We start from the raw sequence: 13,598 nt of genomic DNA on the forward strand, positions 1-13,598 counted from the left end.
TATAAAATAATATATATATGTAATTTATTATAATAAAATATTATATTTATATATATAAATTAATAAAATAAATATTAAAAAATATCAAGCCCAGAGCGGGGCCAGATACGTACCCATCGACGGCCTGACCTGGTGTCCAACCCTGAATCGAAAACAAATTAAATAAAAGTAAGCCCCTTAATCCGTTTAGATTAAAAAATACCCAAATGTAAATATCAGTACCACGACACGGATACGATAACTCTTAATGAAATTGAAGTATATGTGACTTAGCAGGCAATAATAAAGTGCTACACCATGATCCGATCCAAAATTATATAACAATCCAAAAGAAAATGTAGTTATAGTTTTGAAGACTTTGAGACATTTGGTAATATAAACACTAATACTTTATTCAAATATATATTTATGAAACACTGTAATACAATGCTTAATGAATATGGTGCAATCTTTAAGATAGAATTGGGTTCCCTTCTCAATTCATTTACATTTCCCGAAAATTGGGTTCCCTTCTCATTTCCGTTAATAATTTCAATTGAATTTGAAACTTATCACAAACACAAGTGAGTTATTGTCATCAAAGACTCAAAGATCTAATCATTTCCCAAAAAAATTGGGTTCCTGGTTTTGATTTCTTATATCAATTGTTAGTCATTGTAAATCAATTTCAAATATAAGTGAATTATCGTCATTTTCCAAATCTTAAGTCTTCATCTTCCGTCTAACCAGGTCACTCCCACTTCAGATACTACGGTTATTACTAATGGCCGTTTATCATTAAAACGAAGGGCGACGATCATGCATCTTTTTAAGAATGTCATTGGGCGGCTAGATAGTTCCTCAGCCGGGTTGGGCAAGCGCCCCCTCTCTCTCTAAACATGGAGGCGGCGACGGCGGCAGTCTCAGAGTGAGAAGGAGAACGGGGTGGGAGGAAGAGACAGAAGGGAGGAGAAGGGTAGGACGTGGACGGAGGGCAGGGCGGGGCAGCGACGATTGCGAAGATGAAGTTTCAGGTTGAGGATCTGACGGTCTACTTCCCTTACGAGCATATATACCCGGAGCAATACCAGTACATGCTGGAGTTGAAGCGCGCCATGGACGCCAAGGGACACTGCCTCCTCGAGATGCCCACCGGCACCGGCAAGACCATCGCCCTTCTCGCCCTAATCGTCAGTTACATCCTGTCCGGCCGTCCTTCCGCACCCTCCAAGCTCATCTACTGCACTCGCACCGTCCACGAGATGGAGAAGGTGCTCTCCGAACTCCGCGTACTCCACCGTCTCTTCGTGGAGAGCGACCGCCAGCAGCCCTTCCTCGCCGTCGGCCTCAGTTCCCGCAAGAACCTCTGCATCAACGAGGCCGTCAACACCGCCGGCTCCCGAGACAGCGTCGACGCTGGCTGCCGGAAGCTGACGGCGTCTTGGGTCCGCGCCCTAGCCTCCGAGAACCCCAATATCCCCACCTGCCCGTTCTTCGAGGAGTACGAGAGGAACTCCGACGCCCTCCTCCCGGCCGGTGTGTACACGCTACAGGAGCTCCGGAGCGTCGGAAGGCAGAAAGGGTGGTGCCCATACTTCCTCGCTCGCCACATGATCCAATTCGCTAATGTGGTCGTGTACAATTATCAGTATCTTCTGGACCCGAAGGTGGCGGGAATTATCTCGAAGGAAATGCAGAGAGAGTGCGTTGTTGTCTTCGATGAGGCCCACAACATCGATAATGTCTGCATTGAGGCGCTCAGCGTTAACGTGAGGCAGCAAACTCTAGACGGCGCTAGCAGGAATATCAGCAAGATGTCGCAGATCGTCGAGAAGTAAGCAGCCCTCGTTTCTTCTCTATCTTCTATTTTTCTTGTTCTGACCTGCTTGCTCATTTATTAGTTCAGAAGAATTAATTTTCTTACTGTAGAATTTTCTTCTTCTATAGGTTCTCAACCTGCTTAATGAGAAAAATGCTTTGTTCTGTTACTGCGACAAAAATGTTTTTTTTTTTTTAAGGTTTAGGGAGTGGTGGGTCTGAATGAGGGAAAGAGATTCTTGCGCAACACAGTTATGAAGGCTAGTCTTATAGTAATGAATTGATCATCTAGAATTTAGCTGAATAGGATAATTGAATTCTGGTGTCCAGAATTTAGCTAAAGAAGGTAAATGGAAGGATGATATCTATAGTTCAGCTGAACAGGATAACAAATGATGATATCTAGAACAGGACGAATAAATGATGATATCCAGAATTGAGCTGAAAAGGGGCCATACTTCCCATAAGCGACTGTCTCTCTTACTGAGAGAAGGAGTCCTAGATAATCCCACTGCACATTGGCTGGTTGAGGTCCTTCCTCTCAATCGGGGAGGAGATCCAGCTTGGCCCAAGTAGTCGCTACTAGATGATCATCAATGTTTGTTTTTGTTACCCTTGAGTGGCTAGTTCAACAGGTCGATCTCCTCAAAATCAGAATTATTTTCATGACAATATTTCTGAAGGAAGATCTTTTCATGACAATAGCGTTGCTCTTTTGAGGGAAGATTGAAGCGCTTTAGTTAATTTTTTATCAAGTTATCAACTAATTGCTGCTTCTCTTATATTTCAAAATTCGAACATAAAATTATTAGCTGAATGAGTGCATGTGTTTAGTTTATTGTGAGTGTATGATAACTGATTCTCCATAATACTTGAATTGGTAGGAAGGTTCAAGGCTACAGATGCCAGCAGGTTGCGTGCTGAATACAACAGACTCGTTGAGGGCTTAGCACAGAGAGGCAACCTGCCTGGTATGTGGTAATATGAGAGACTACAATTTTTCATTATTGCTGGGTTCCTACTGGTTCTTAACTTAATCGTGATTTTTTCCATTTTTTGTGATAATTTACAGTATCGGATGCATGGCTTTCGAATCCAGTACTTCCTGACGATATTTTGAAGGAGGCGGTACCTGGCAATATTCGCAAAGCTGAACATTTTATATCTGTTTTGAGAAGACTGGTTCAGTATCTGAGAGGAAGATTACAAGTTGAATATGTTGAGACTGAAGGGCCTGTTTCATTCGTTGCTTCAATTAGTAGTCAGGCTGGGATTGATCAGAAAATGCTCAAGTTTTGCTATGATCGCCTTCACTCTCTGTTGTTGACACTTGAAATAACTGATACTGATGAGTTCCTACATATTCAGACTGTTTGCGACTTTGCAACACTGGTGGGGACATATACTCATGGTTTCTCGATTATAATTGAACCATATGATGAGCGGATGCCAAACATACCAGATCCTGTTTTGCAGGTAATGGTTTTATTTCCAATCTCCATCTTCACTTTTAACCTTGTTTTTATACATATGTTCAACTTAAATAAATGCACGACTTATTCTTTTCAAATGGTCTTTCAGCTCTGCTGCCTTGATGCATCACTTGCCATAAAGCCTGTATTGCAGCGGTTCCAGTCTGTTATAATCACATCTGGAACTTTAAGCCCAATTGACTTGTATCCGCGCCTTCTAAATTTTAACCCAGTTGTCAGTCAAAGTCTTACAATGTCCTTGACACGAGATTGCATATGCCCAATGGTGCTTACACGTGGCAGGTATCAGTTTAACTTTGTGTTATATCTATTTGTTTGTGCATCTCATGCCTACGATACAGCTTTGTATGTTTACATATAGTCATTTTAGGTTTTCCATTTATCATTTTCATTATATCTAACAGGTTTTTTTCCATGTTCCTGCAATTGGTTTGTTTACTCTGTTTTCCTTCCCTTTTCCATTGGTTGTGACAGTGATCAGCTTCCAATCACCACAAAATTTGATATGCGCTCCGATCCTGGTATCGTAAGAAATTATGGACGACTCCTGTTGGAGATGGTTTCTTCTGTTCCAGATGGCATTGTTTGTTTCTTCGTGAGTTACTCATACATGGATGCAATTGTCAATAGTTGGAATGAGATGGGCATTTTGCAGGTATTGTGGCACTCTAATTTCTCAATAGTTTGAAGGAGAATGTATTTTCCTTCAACTAGTCATGTGCAAGCATGCATAAAACATGCAGTCACAGAAATGAATATGTTTCTTAATGTAAAGCAATTTAAGAGAATTCAATGACATCATCAGCCTAAATGGTTAAGTCAGTGGTAATGAATATTTCTTTTGGTTAATCACGCCGTCTCGTTTCGCTGCAGGAGGTTATGCAGCACAAACTTGTTTTTATTGAAACCCAGGATGTGGTGGAAACTACACTAGCGCTGGATAACTATCGTCGGGCATGTGACTGTGGAAGGGGAGCAGTTTTCTTCTCTATTGCAAGGTATTCATTACTTCCAGAAACAGTGTGGTTTCTGGATTAGGATATGCCAAATAAGGTTCTCTCTGAAGTCTGATCCATATCTAAATTTTCAAGGCATTTCCATGTCTTTTCTTAGGCTTGTCAGATTGTGATCCGTTAACTTGCTTTACATATCTATCATGTCTTCATTTAGGGGTCACATGGATGATAGACAAAAAAACCTGTTTTTCTGAACACCTGATTCTGTGAATCTCATTTTTGGAACTCTGGGAGACCTAGCCTAGAACCTGGTTGTTGTTTGGATTACAATTGGTAATTTGTGTGACCTACTTTTCTGGGGTTATGAATGAAGATACCTGGTGCAAAATCTGAATTAGTTCCAGAATAAGCAAGTCTAATCTACAATTCTTTTACTTTAGTAGTCTATCCTTTCCTGAGAGGAATGTCTGGCGTTCACGTCAATCTCTTTGAGGAGGTGCATAATGCAAACTATTGCAAAGTCAACTTACTCCCTGTGATAGTGTTGAATTTACACATGGACTCCTCCCCCCCTTTCTCTCTTTTCTTTCTTGAACATACATGAGAGGTATAATGTTTTCTATTATGAAAAAAGATCTGACTACAATGACAAGGGATATCATGTCATGTTGTTCATCTGGACAATTTGATGATAGCAAGATGTTCCTGCTGATTGCACACGATCTTTCCTTAAACTCTCAATGTGTACTTTATGCTATTTTAAGCATATGTATAAGGAATTCATCTGTTTGAAAGCAACTAAAATATTTGTTTCTTTTCAGGGGAAAAGTAGCTGAAGGTATCGATTTCGATAGGCACTATGGGAGGCTTGTAATCATGTTTGGGATTCCATTTCAGAATACACAAAGCAGGTTGGTCTGTAAAGTGTTGTTCTCATAGAGCGTAATAGGAAATCAAAGGCTATCATCATCATGTATTCAACATTCTTAAGTTTTAAGCTCACTATGCTAATGTGAAAATGACTAATATTGGTTCTTTGTTTTTCTCTGTGGTATTTTGGTCTAAGTGGAGTAGTAGGGGTTAAGACTCAAGATTGTTGCATTCCATGTTAAAGGCGTTTTTTGCATCTGTATTTTCAGGATTCTGCTTGCTCGGTTGGATTATCTGAGGGAGACATTTCAGATAAAAGAAAGCGATTTCTTGACTTTTGATGCATTGGTACATTCTTTTTCCTTCACCATCCTTGTGGTTATTTTCTCACTGTTTTTAGTTCAAATTCTCTATGACTAGTTGATCTTTCCATTGTGTTAGTTTCATTTGGCTTGAAGACTGAAGCTTTTTTTGTACTGAATCTTTTTACTGAATATGTATCTTATAAGAAAAAATATCTTTTATCAGAGGCAGGCAGCACAATGTGTTGGTCGCGTTATCCGTTCAAAGTCAGATTACGGAATGATGATTTTTGCAGACAAGAGGTGACTTTATTGACTTCATCTATTTTGCATCTCATGAACAGATTATTATGTTTAACATGTTTGTTAAGAGGACATTAGGATAGGAGTCAGTAGGGCATCAAACGGCACATTCCACTGCATTATATCAGTTGTAAACAGAATTTAAAACAAAAAATAAAAGCAAAAAAATGGAATACCAAGAAAAACTTACAATTCAAAAAGTTCACGCCATGGACAAATATACGTCCAAATACACAAACATATGTATGCAAAACATTTTTGTTTGTTTAAGTTCTGAAAGTACCAGAGGCCTGAACATGCTTGAACATGAACTTGTTGAACATGTTAGATAATTGACACATAAGGCAAAAATTAAGCAAATAGTGAACATTATCTGATCAAATAAGTAAACACCGAGAAGGCGAGAACTATAGTGTTGCTGGAGATTTCTCATGGTAATATTTGTCTTGGTGCAAACTGTTATACTTTCATCATTAGTCAATGCTGAGTCTGATGAGCACCCAGATGTGGAGAACACTGGCTGTTGAATTTGGTGAGTCCTGCACCTGCACTGTGCTATGACCATGTGTGTTTTCACACTGGTGCGGTGACCTCCTTAAGGAGTTTGTGTTGCATGGTGAGCCACACTTTTTTGTTGAGTTTGCTGGAAACAATGCAAACAGTGACCATACCTAGTGAGTGGTCATCCTCATTGGCAAAGTTGTCAAAAAGGTTGGGTCGGGCCACATTGTTGAAGGGGACTCATGGAAAATTGACTGCTCCACTATATGCCTAATTATAGTTACTCTTACTCTCTTAGGTTTGTGTGCATGGATCACAGCTTGAGGGCAAGGTGTGTCATAAAAGGTCTATGTATGCAAGCCAAGAGTGGCCACATATGTGCACTGCAAGATAAAAGGGTGTGGGTCTAGGACCCTGTTATGAAGCATATAATTGGCTGATGGATTGGACCGCTTGGTGTTTATTATATGTAGTTGATCATTGCTGTATTCCATCCTTTTAATGGTTTCAGGGCTGCTTTTCCTCTTAACTGAAACATACCTCTCTCCTTCTCCATCTTGCTCGACATCTGTGTTGGCCGTGAGAGAAACAATCCTTTTTCTCAGAAAATTGGGAGAAACAATTTTTTTTTTCTCAGTGAGGTTAAAAGCTTAAAATATAGTCTATTTCTTGCAACAAAAATGTGGTTTCTAAACTCTACAGGTATGGTACCATATAGTAATTGTTTACGTACAAGCATAACTGTGCACCATCTATTACACGCTGGCAATATGGAAATAAATTCTCCAGCGATTCCTCATCTGGCATGGTGGAAGTATGCATGTTGCTTCAATTCACGGTTACCTACATGATGTTGTGTTCGTCATTTCTATAACAAGCCCTTGTTCTTATTGGGGAGCATGCAAGTGATTTACTTCTATAGTTTTATGACTGGTTTATTGAGGATGAAAATGAAATTTTACCTGTCTAAAATTGCTTGGTTGACTGATGAAAGGTTATAGTTTCAAGTTTAATAAACCTAGTAGTTTTCTATCATCTTATTCTTTAATATAATGGCAATATATATATTTTTTTATGTGTTATGGGATATCTTTCTATCATGCAAGTTCAATATGTTTTCCTTCATCCTTCAATTCCATGTGTTCTGACTTTCTTGTTTGCAGATATAATCGTCATGATAAGCGATCTAAACTACCTGGATGGATCTTGTCTCATTTGCGTGAGGCACATATTGATTTGAGTACTGACATGGCTTTACGCATAGCTCAACAGGTATGCCTTCGTTGTGGCAATCCGTGTCTTCTGTTAAAGAGTATGTGAAATAAGTTGAACAAGCTTGTACCATTTGGTTTCATTGTATGCGAGAAAAACATGTTTTTGCATTTTTTTAATATGCTATGATAGTTATGCTGCTTCAATTTTTGAGAAACTTTCTGTTGAATAAACAGCTGATTTTGAGATGAAGATGTGGTGTACCTAAATTGTCCAGAACTATTGTTATTTCTTTAGTCCTAATAAGATATTTTTAATTCCCAACAACAAAAAAGTTGAGCGAGTATATTTCATTTGTGGTTCTTTGTTCACTATATTCAATTTCTGGAAATGAATTTGGTCTATTCCCTAGTTACTAATACCGTTAAAAGGTTTTAAACGGCGAAGCTTTTTTTTTTTTTTTTAAGTATTTTGCTGCAAAAAATATCCTGGGAAAATCTCATAAAATCTTTTGCAATTTTTAAGAAAAAAAAATCTAAAAATGAGGAAAAAGTAAAATAAATAAATGGCTAATAAGAAAACATAAAAATAACTGGACAAAATAATAAAAAAAGTGATGTTTTAGTAATGATAGAACGAAGATGGCCTAATCTGTATGGATGGGTATACGTGCTTGCTTAATGGGTGTTGCTAAATTTAAAACGCGGCATGTCTTGTCCTTAATGTTGGTCGTATTAATGTCTTAGCTGTTAGCATCTCTTGACCAAAGTTGTTTACTTTTGATCGTTCAATTTTTATAATATTTTTGATCTCTTCTGAAGAAGCAAGTTAATGGACGGGTAAATTATTTACTATTACTCATTGCATCTGTTCATTTACTTTTCTTATCAGTCGCTTAGCTTCTATTCTTTTTGTCCCTAAGCAGTTTTTGCGGAAGATGGCCCAGCCTTATGAGAAATCCGGAGAAGGTGGCAATAAGACTCTTCTTTCACAAGAAGATTTAATCAAAATAGCACAGAATGGCAGTTTGTTTTTCTGATCCTGTCTCTCCAGCTACTGTTGATTGCCACCAAAAAGTTACATAGGCGCCTTATTTTTCTGTGCGGATCAGGTCACATGGTGTCGTACCTTGTACCAGGTGACCTGATCTCAGATCACCAATTTTGTGTTTAATGTACAGATGGGAGTTGTGTTCGAAAAAAATTTACCTGTTGAGTCCTAACTTTGCCCATCTGTGTCAGCTGAGAAAGAACTAGCTCTCTGTCACTGTGCATGGGATGTATTTTCAACGAAAAGTGATCTCTTTCAATTGGACATTTCAGGAGCATTTATTTTTCACATGGGCCACCCGTATCAAAGTAATTGGACCACGATGAATTCATTTAAGGCTGGATCTGTTTCACAGAGCATCAGGTGGAGTTGAATTTAATTAGATCTGAGGCATCGACATCTAAGGGGTTTGCTTGAAGAGAGAAAAATATTTCAAAGTGTAGAAACTTGTATTCATGGTACACTCATGCACCAACCGTGAAAAAAGATTCGTATTTTCTTTTCTATTATGAGATCGTACGGTTTTCAAACTTCTTTTTTGTCACCAACCGACATCCGGACGCTTCCCTTTTTCCTTTTTTAAATCACTGTAAGCTTGAAAAAGTCTTCTTTACTTTTTCACCCCATGCACTGATAACATTGCTTAAAACCAAGTATCGGGCTCAATGCCTCGGTTTAGTCTTTAGGATGCGTTTTAAGGAATGTTATCAGTAACCCAATGCAGTTTGCTGACTGTGATGGTGAACCGGGTTTTGTCAGCGGATACTCGTAGGCGCGTAATGAACCATTTATTTTTCTAATTCAAAATAAAATTTAACGTATTAAAAACTTAAATATTATGAACGGTATTAGCGTTCATATAAATGAGAGGGATTTGTCTAGATCAAGCGTGACAATAGGCTAAAGAGACTTTGATTTATACAAGTTGTATGTTTTGTCACAATTACGTGGAAAAAAACTAGGTTTGAATGTGTCAAATTCCTAGGTGGGGAGCCTACTTCCCAGCAATCTATGTCAAATTCTTGTGACTTGATTGTTGAAATAGTATCTCTATCCAAGAAAACATGTTTATCCAAGAAAACATGTTTCCCATCTTCATGATGAGTTGTTTTGATATATCATACATTAATATTCATGATATAGTAGTATGATTTAGTACCAACATGATTTTTTCCCCATAATTTTCCACACACCTCCTTTGCGATAAATAGTATTGCAAATGTGAAGCAAGTCTCTATCTTAGTTGTAAAACTAAACACTTGGAATTCAATAGAACATCTTTTTTCTTCATATATGGAAGAGTTCATCACCACGGAAATAAATTCTCCTTTTCTTCTTTTGACAAACATGCATCAGCCGATTCTATAGTTCAACTACTCGAATTTTCCAGTATGCAACTTTGCATTCAAACCAGAATTCAGAATAACTGGATCCATTGAACAGAGTAGGCGGGCTACCATTATCGACGTAAGCCATGAACTCCGTGAGCTGCGCCATCCATGATCATAGCGTGCCATCGAAGTAAGTCGGTTTGTTGCAGATTAGGTGGCGGGAAGAGGACGAGACCCCACAACTTTAGTTGGATGCAGATCTCCAACCTAACCAACCTCCCTCCGAGCAATTAAGGAGATCGTCTCTTTCAATCCTTCTTCTTATGGGCATTGAATCTTCAACTTCCAAAACCAGCTCGGCGGCTCCACACTTGCATAATTCTTTATTTCTGCAGAAAAAAAAAGAAACTTTTTGGGCAACCCACCTTCGTCACGATCGTTTTTAAAGTGGCTAACCCCCAAGAAAGAGCTTTGAAATTCTCATTTTCTTAGAAATCAAGCCTTCCCAGTCAGCCGTGGCGAAGTCCACTTTCCATTAAGTATTCAGTCTTCTCGCTGAATCCCTGCATGCTTCTAATGCAGATTAGTTGTTATATATGATTTCAAGCAGCAGCTCAGATTTCATGGGAAGATAAACCTTCACTCCTTTCTCTCTTCAACTATATCAGTACCTCTGCGCTGATCTTTTCTTTCCTCCCTCTGTCCCCCCTCTCCCGCTCCTTGTGAGTTAGGGAACAGAGGAGAAGCAGAGATGGTGAACCTGGTGACGGCGCAGAAGCCGTTGGTGGCGGGGTTCTTGAAGTTGGCAGGGTTGAAATCACAGGTGGTGGAGATCGAGGAGGGAACGGTGATGCACTTCTGGCTGCCGAAGAAAAGGAAGAGCAACAAGAAGGCGGCGAAGCCGGCGGTGGTTCTAGTACACGGGTTTGCAGCGGAGGGGACGGCGACGTGGCAGTTCCAGGCGAGTTCGCTGTCGAAGAAGTTCGACGTCTACATACCGGACCTCATCTTCTTTGGGGAGCACTCCGTCAGCCGCCGGCCGGAACGCGGGCCCGAGTTCCAGGCGGAGTGCCTCGTCAAGGCGCTGAAGCTGCTGGGCGTGGAGAGGTGCGGCATGGTGGGCTTCAGCTACGGCGGGATGGTGGCCTCCAGGATAGCCGCCTCCCACCCGGACCTCGTCGGAGCCCTCGTCCTCTCCGGCTCCGTTCCGGCCATGACCGACTCCTTGAGCGACGCCACGCTCCAGCGCCTGGGCTTCACCTCCTCGTCGGAGCTCCTCCTCCCCAACCACATCAAGGGCCTCAAGGCTCTGCTCTCCGTCGCCGTCCATAGGAAGCTCTGGTTTCCAGACCGCCTTTACCGTGATTATCTTGAGGTACTTAAAATTTGTAACAGAAGATTAATCGGGAACTTAAAGATAAATTTGAAAAAAAAACGCTGTCTTTAATTAATCGGGCACTTAAAGATAATTAAAGGGCTCGGATATGAATGATCAGGGTCTTTCACTTAATTTTTTTTTATTAGATTATAATTAAAAAATGCTCCTTGACTATTGAAACGCAGAGCAGGTTAAATGTCACCTCCAGATTACAGAAAAATCTTAACAACTTAATTTTATTTTATTTTTCAAAAACGAAGCTTCAAGATCTTTTGTCCTTTAAAATAAAAAAATGTATTGCAGGCGATGTTTACCAACAGGAAAGAGAGGGAAGAGCTGCTGGAAGCGCTCGTGAAGGGAAAGAAGGAGGCTGACAGCATCAAGTTCTCACAGGTGATCCACACCCTGCCTGTTACAGAAACTATTCTTACTTCTCAGCTATTAAAAAAATTTCTTAGCTATGAGCCTATGGTGATTCGATTATTAAAAATTTCTTACGTATCAGCCCATACCATATAGTTCTCAGCCTCTCTCTCTCTCTCTCTCTCTCTCTCTCTCTCTATGTATATATATATATATATGTATATGTATATATATATATATATATATAAAAGAAGGCTTCGGTTTTTTCAAAAGAGACAAATTATCAAATGGCTAAGATCATTTTTGATAAATCTGGTACGTAAAGTTCTGACATCTACCATGATAAATTGTAGAATGTGCTGCTGCTTTGGGGTGAAGATGACCAGATTTTCAAGATGGAACTGGCCAAGTCCATCACCGAGTAAGTTTCTCCGTCACCTATCTTGTATATCATGAACTCACTGATAAGATTCATCCGATGTATTGTGATGGAAACAAAGAGAAAATACACATCAAACATAATTTTCTCTTTGTTTTTTTTCTGGATCAAATGTCCTAAACTTATGTTTCTTAGTGTACATCTTGTTTAGAGTCAGCCTATATATATATATATATATGGTGCATTAACTTTGTGTTTGACCTCTTCTTTTTTTTGAAGTGAAGAAAAAAGATGGCCATTAAATTTGCTTGACACTTCGCAAATATTCAATCTCCTTCTCCTTCTCTCTCTTTATATATATATCTATATATATAACATATCAATTGATGTTTCAGGAAACTTGGGGATAAGGCGTCGTTCCAAGGCATCAAGAAAGCAGGGCATCTGGTGCAGCTCGAACGGCCCTGCAAATACAACAGAAAGCTCAAGCAGTTCCTCATCGAGCACCTATGATCAGCTTGCTCCTTCCTTCCATGTTTGCTTGGTTCCTCCCCCTCCGCCATTAATGGCCGACTGCTTGGATCAGCTGTCATCGTGTTCTTACAGCAACCTCTGATGCTCTACAATATTGTTGTTGTAACAGTTCATCTGCAAAACTCCCATACAGAAAGATTTTATCAAGGTTGATGATGAATAAAATAATGCACAAGAGTGGTTTATTTATTAACTGCATTTTGTTTTTAATCAAATGTTTCAATTCTTGTTGGAGATTCATGTAAGGTGGTGCAGTTCTTGATTTCGCTGATCAATCAACTTATTTACACGTCATACGCTAATGATTTGGACTCGCTAATGCACCGGCCTCTTGTCACATTTTGACTGAACCACATGTCTGCTGGGGATGAACATAGCTAACCTAACCAAGAAACTTTCAGCAACATAGCCTACACAAGATCTATACAGCTTACTATCATTTTTTGTTGTTTTCTTGTGTGTCGGCACCCGCCAATGATGAATTCCTGGGTAGATTTTCTTTTCTTTTTCTTTTCAAGTTCTTCATTGTTAATAATTTTTTTCCTCACTCAATTTCCAAATGTTAATTGCTAACAATGTGACTATATATATATATATATATATATATGATAACTTTAAGCAATGATTTCAATCTTTGGAATAGGCAAATATAATTTAAGCTCAAAGTATTATGCCAACAGAAACGTGCTCTAGTTATGATCAGCTTTTGACTTGCTTCAACTAGAAGATTGTAGAGTTAATCCACAAAGACACGCAGAAAACTCTCATCTACCTGGTTAGTGTGAATTATTACTACTAACTTCCAGAAATTTCGAGAGAGAGAGAGAGAGAGACGTAGAATGTACATATTTCTGCATTGATTGCTCATTTATTTAATAGCTCAGAATTTGGACTTAGAGAGTAAAAAAATTTTTTTTTTTTTTTTTGGTCGGCAAGTTTTCTTGTTGAGGCTACTGTTTAACTATACAATATAACATACAACCCAAAACATTCTACCAACAAAAGCCCAAATATAAGGTAAAGCAAACTCGAAAAAACTTTTCACCAACTTCACATAATTTTATATGTAGAAATATAAGAGCTGAAATCTACAGCTGTAATCAAGACTGCCTCATGCATTGCATTGAGT

At 39.1% G+C, this 13,598-nt stretch overlaps 2 protein-coding genes across 2 annotated transcripts; both read left to right on the forward strand.

Annotated features, from left to right (window-relative positions):
• The first annotated feature begins 854 nt into the window (after positions 1-854).
• On the forward strand, positions 855-8,772 carry LOC116264874 (general transcription and DNA repair factor IIH helicase subunit XPD). Its single transcript, XM_031645313.2, has 11 exons — positions 855-1,813; positions 2,686-2,768; positions 2,870-3,273; positions 3,379-3,572; positions 3,765-3,945; positions 4,164-4,288; positions 5,068-5,157; positions 5,386-5,464; positions 5,645-5,721; positions 7,386-7,494; positions 8,360-8,772. The coding sequence occupies exons 1-11, from the start codon at positions 1,002-1,004 to the stop codon at positions 8,471-8,473; spliced, it is 2,268 nt and encodes a 755-aa protein (XP_031501173.1). The 5' UTR covers positions 855-1,001; the 3' UTR covers positions 8,474-8,772.
• Positions 8,773-9,787: 1,015 nt separating this feature from the next.
• LOC116263881 (uncharacterized) lies at positions 9,788-12,662 on the forward strand. The gene is made up of 4 exons (XM_031643694.2): positions 9,788-11,190; positions 11,497-11,586; positions 11,910-11,977; positions 12,331-12,662. The coding sequence occupies exons 1-4, from the start codon at positions 10,567-10,569 to the stop codon at positions 12,446-12,448; spliced, it is 900 nt and encodes a 299-aa protein (XP_031499554.1). The 5' UTR covers positions 9,788-10,566; the 3' UTR covers positions 12,449-12,662.
• The last annotated feature ends 936 nt before the right edge of the window (positions 12,663-13,598 follow it).

This window comes from Nymphaea colorata, chromosome 11 (genome assembly GCF_008831285.2).
Source record: "Nymphaea colorata isolate Beijing-Zhang1983 chromosome 11, ASM883128v2, whole genome shotgun sequence".
NCBI classification, from domain to species: Eukaryota; Viridiplantae; Streptophyta; class Magnoliopsida; order Nymphaeales; family Nymphaeaceae; genus Nymphaea; species Nymphaea colorata.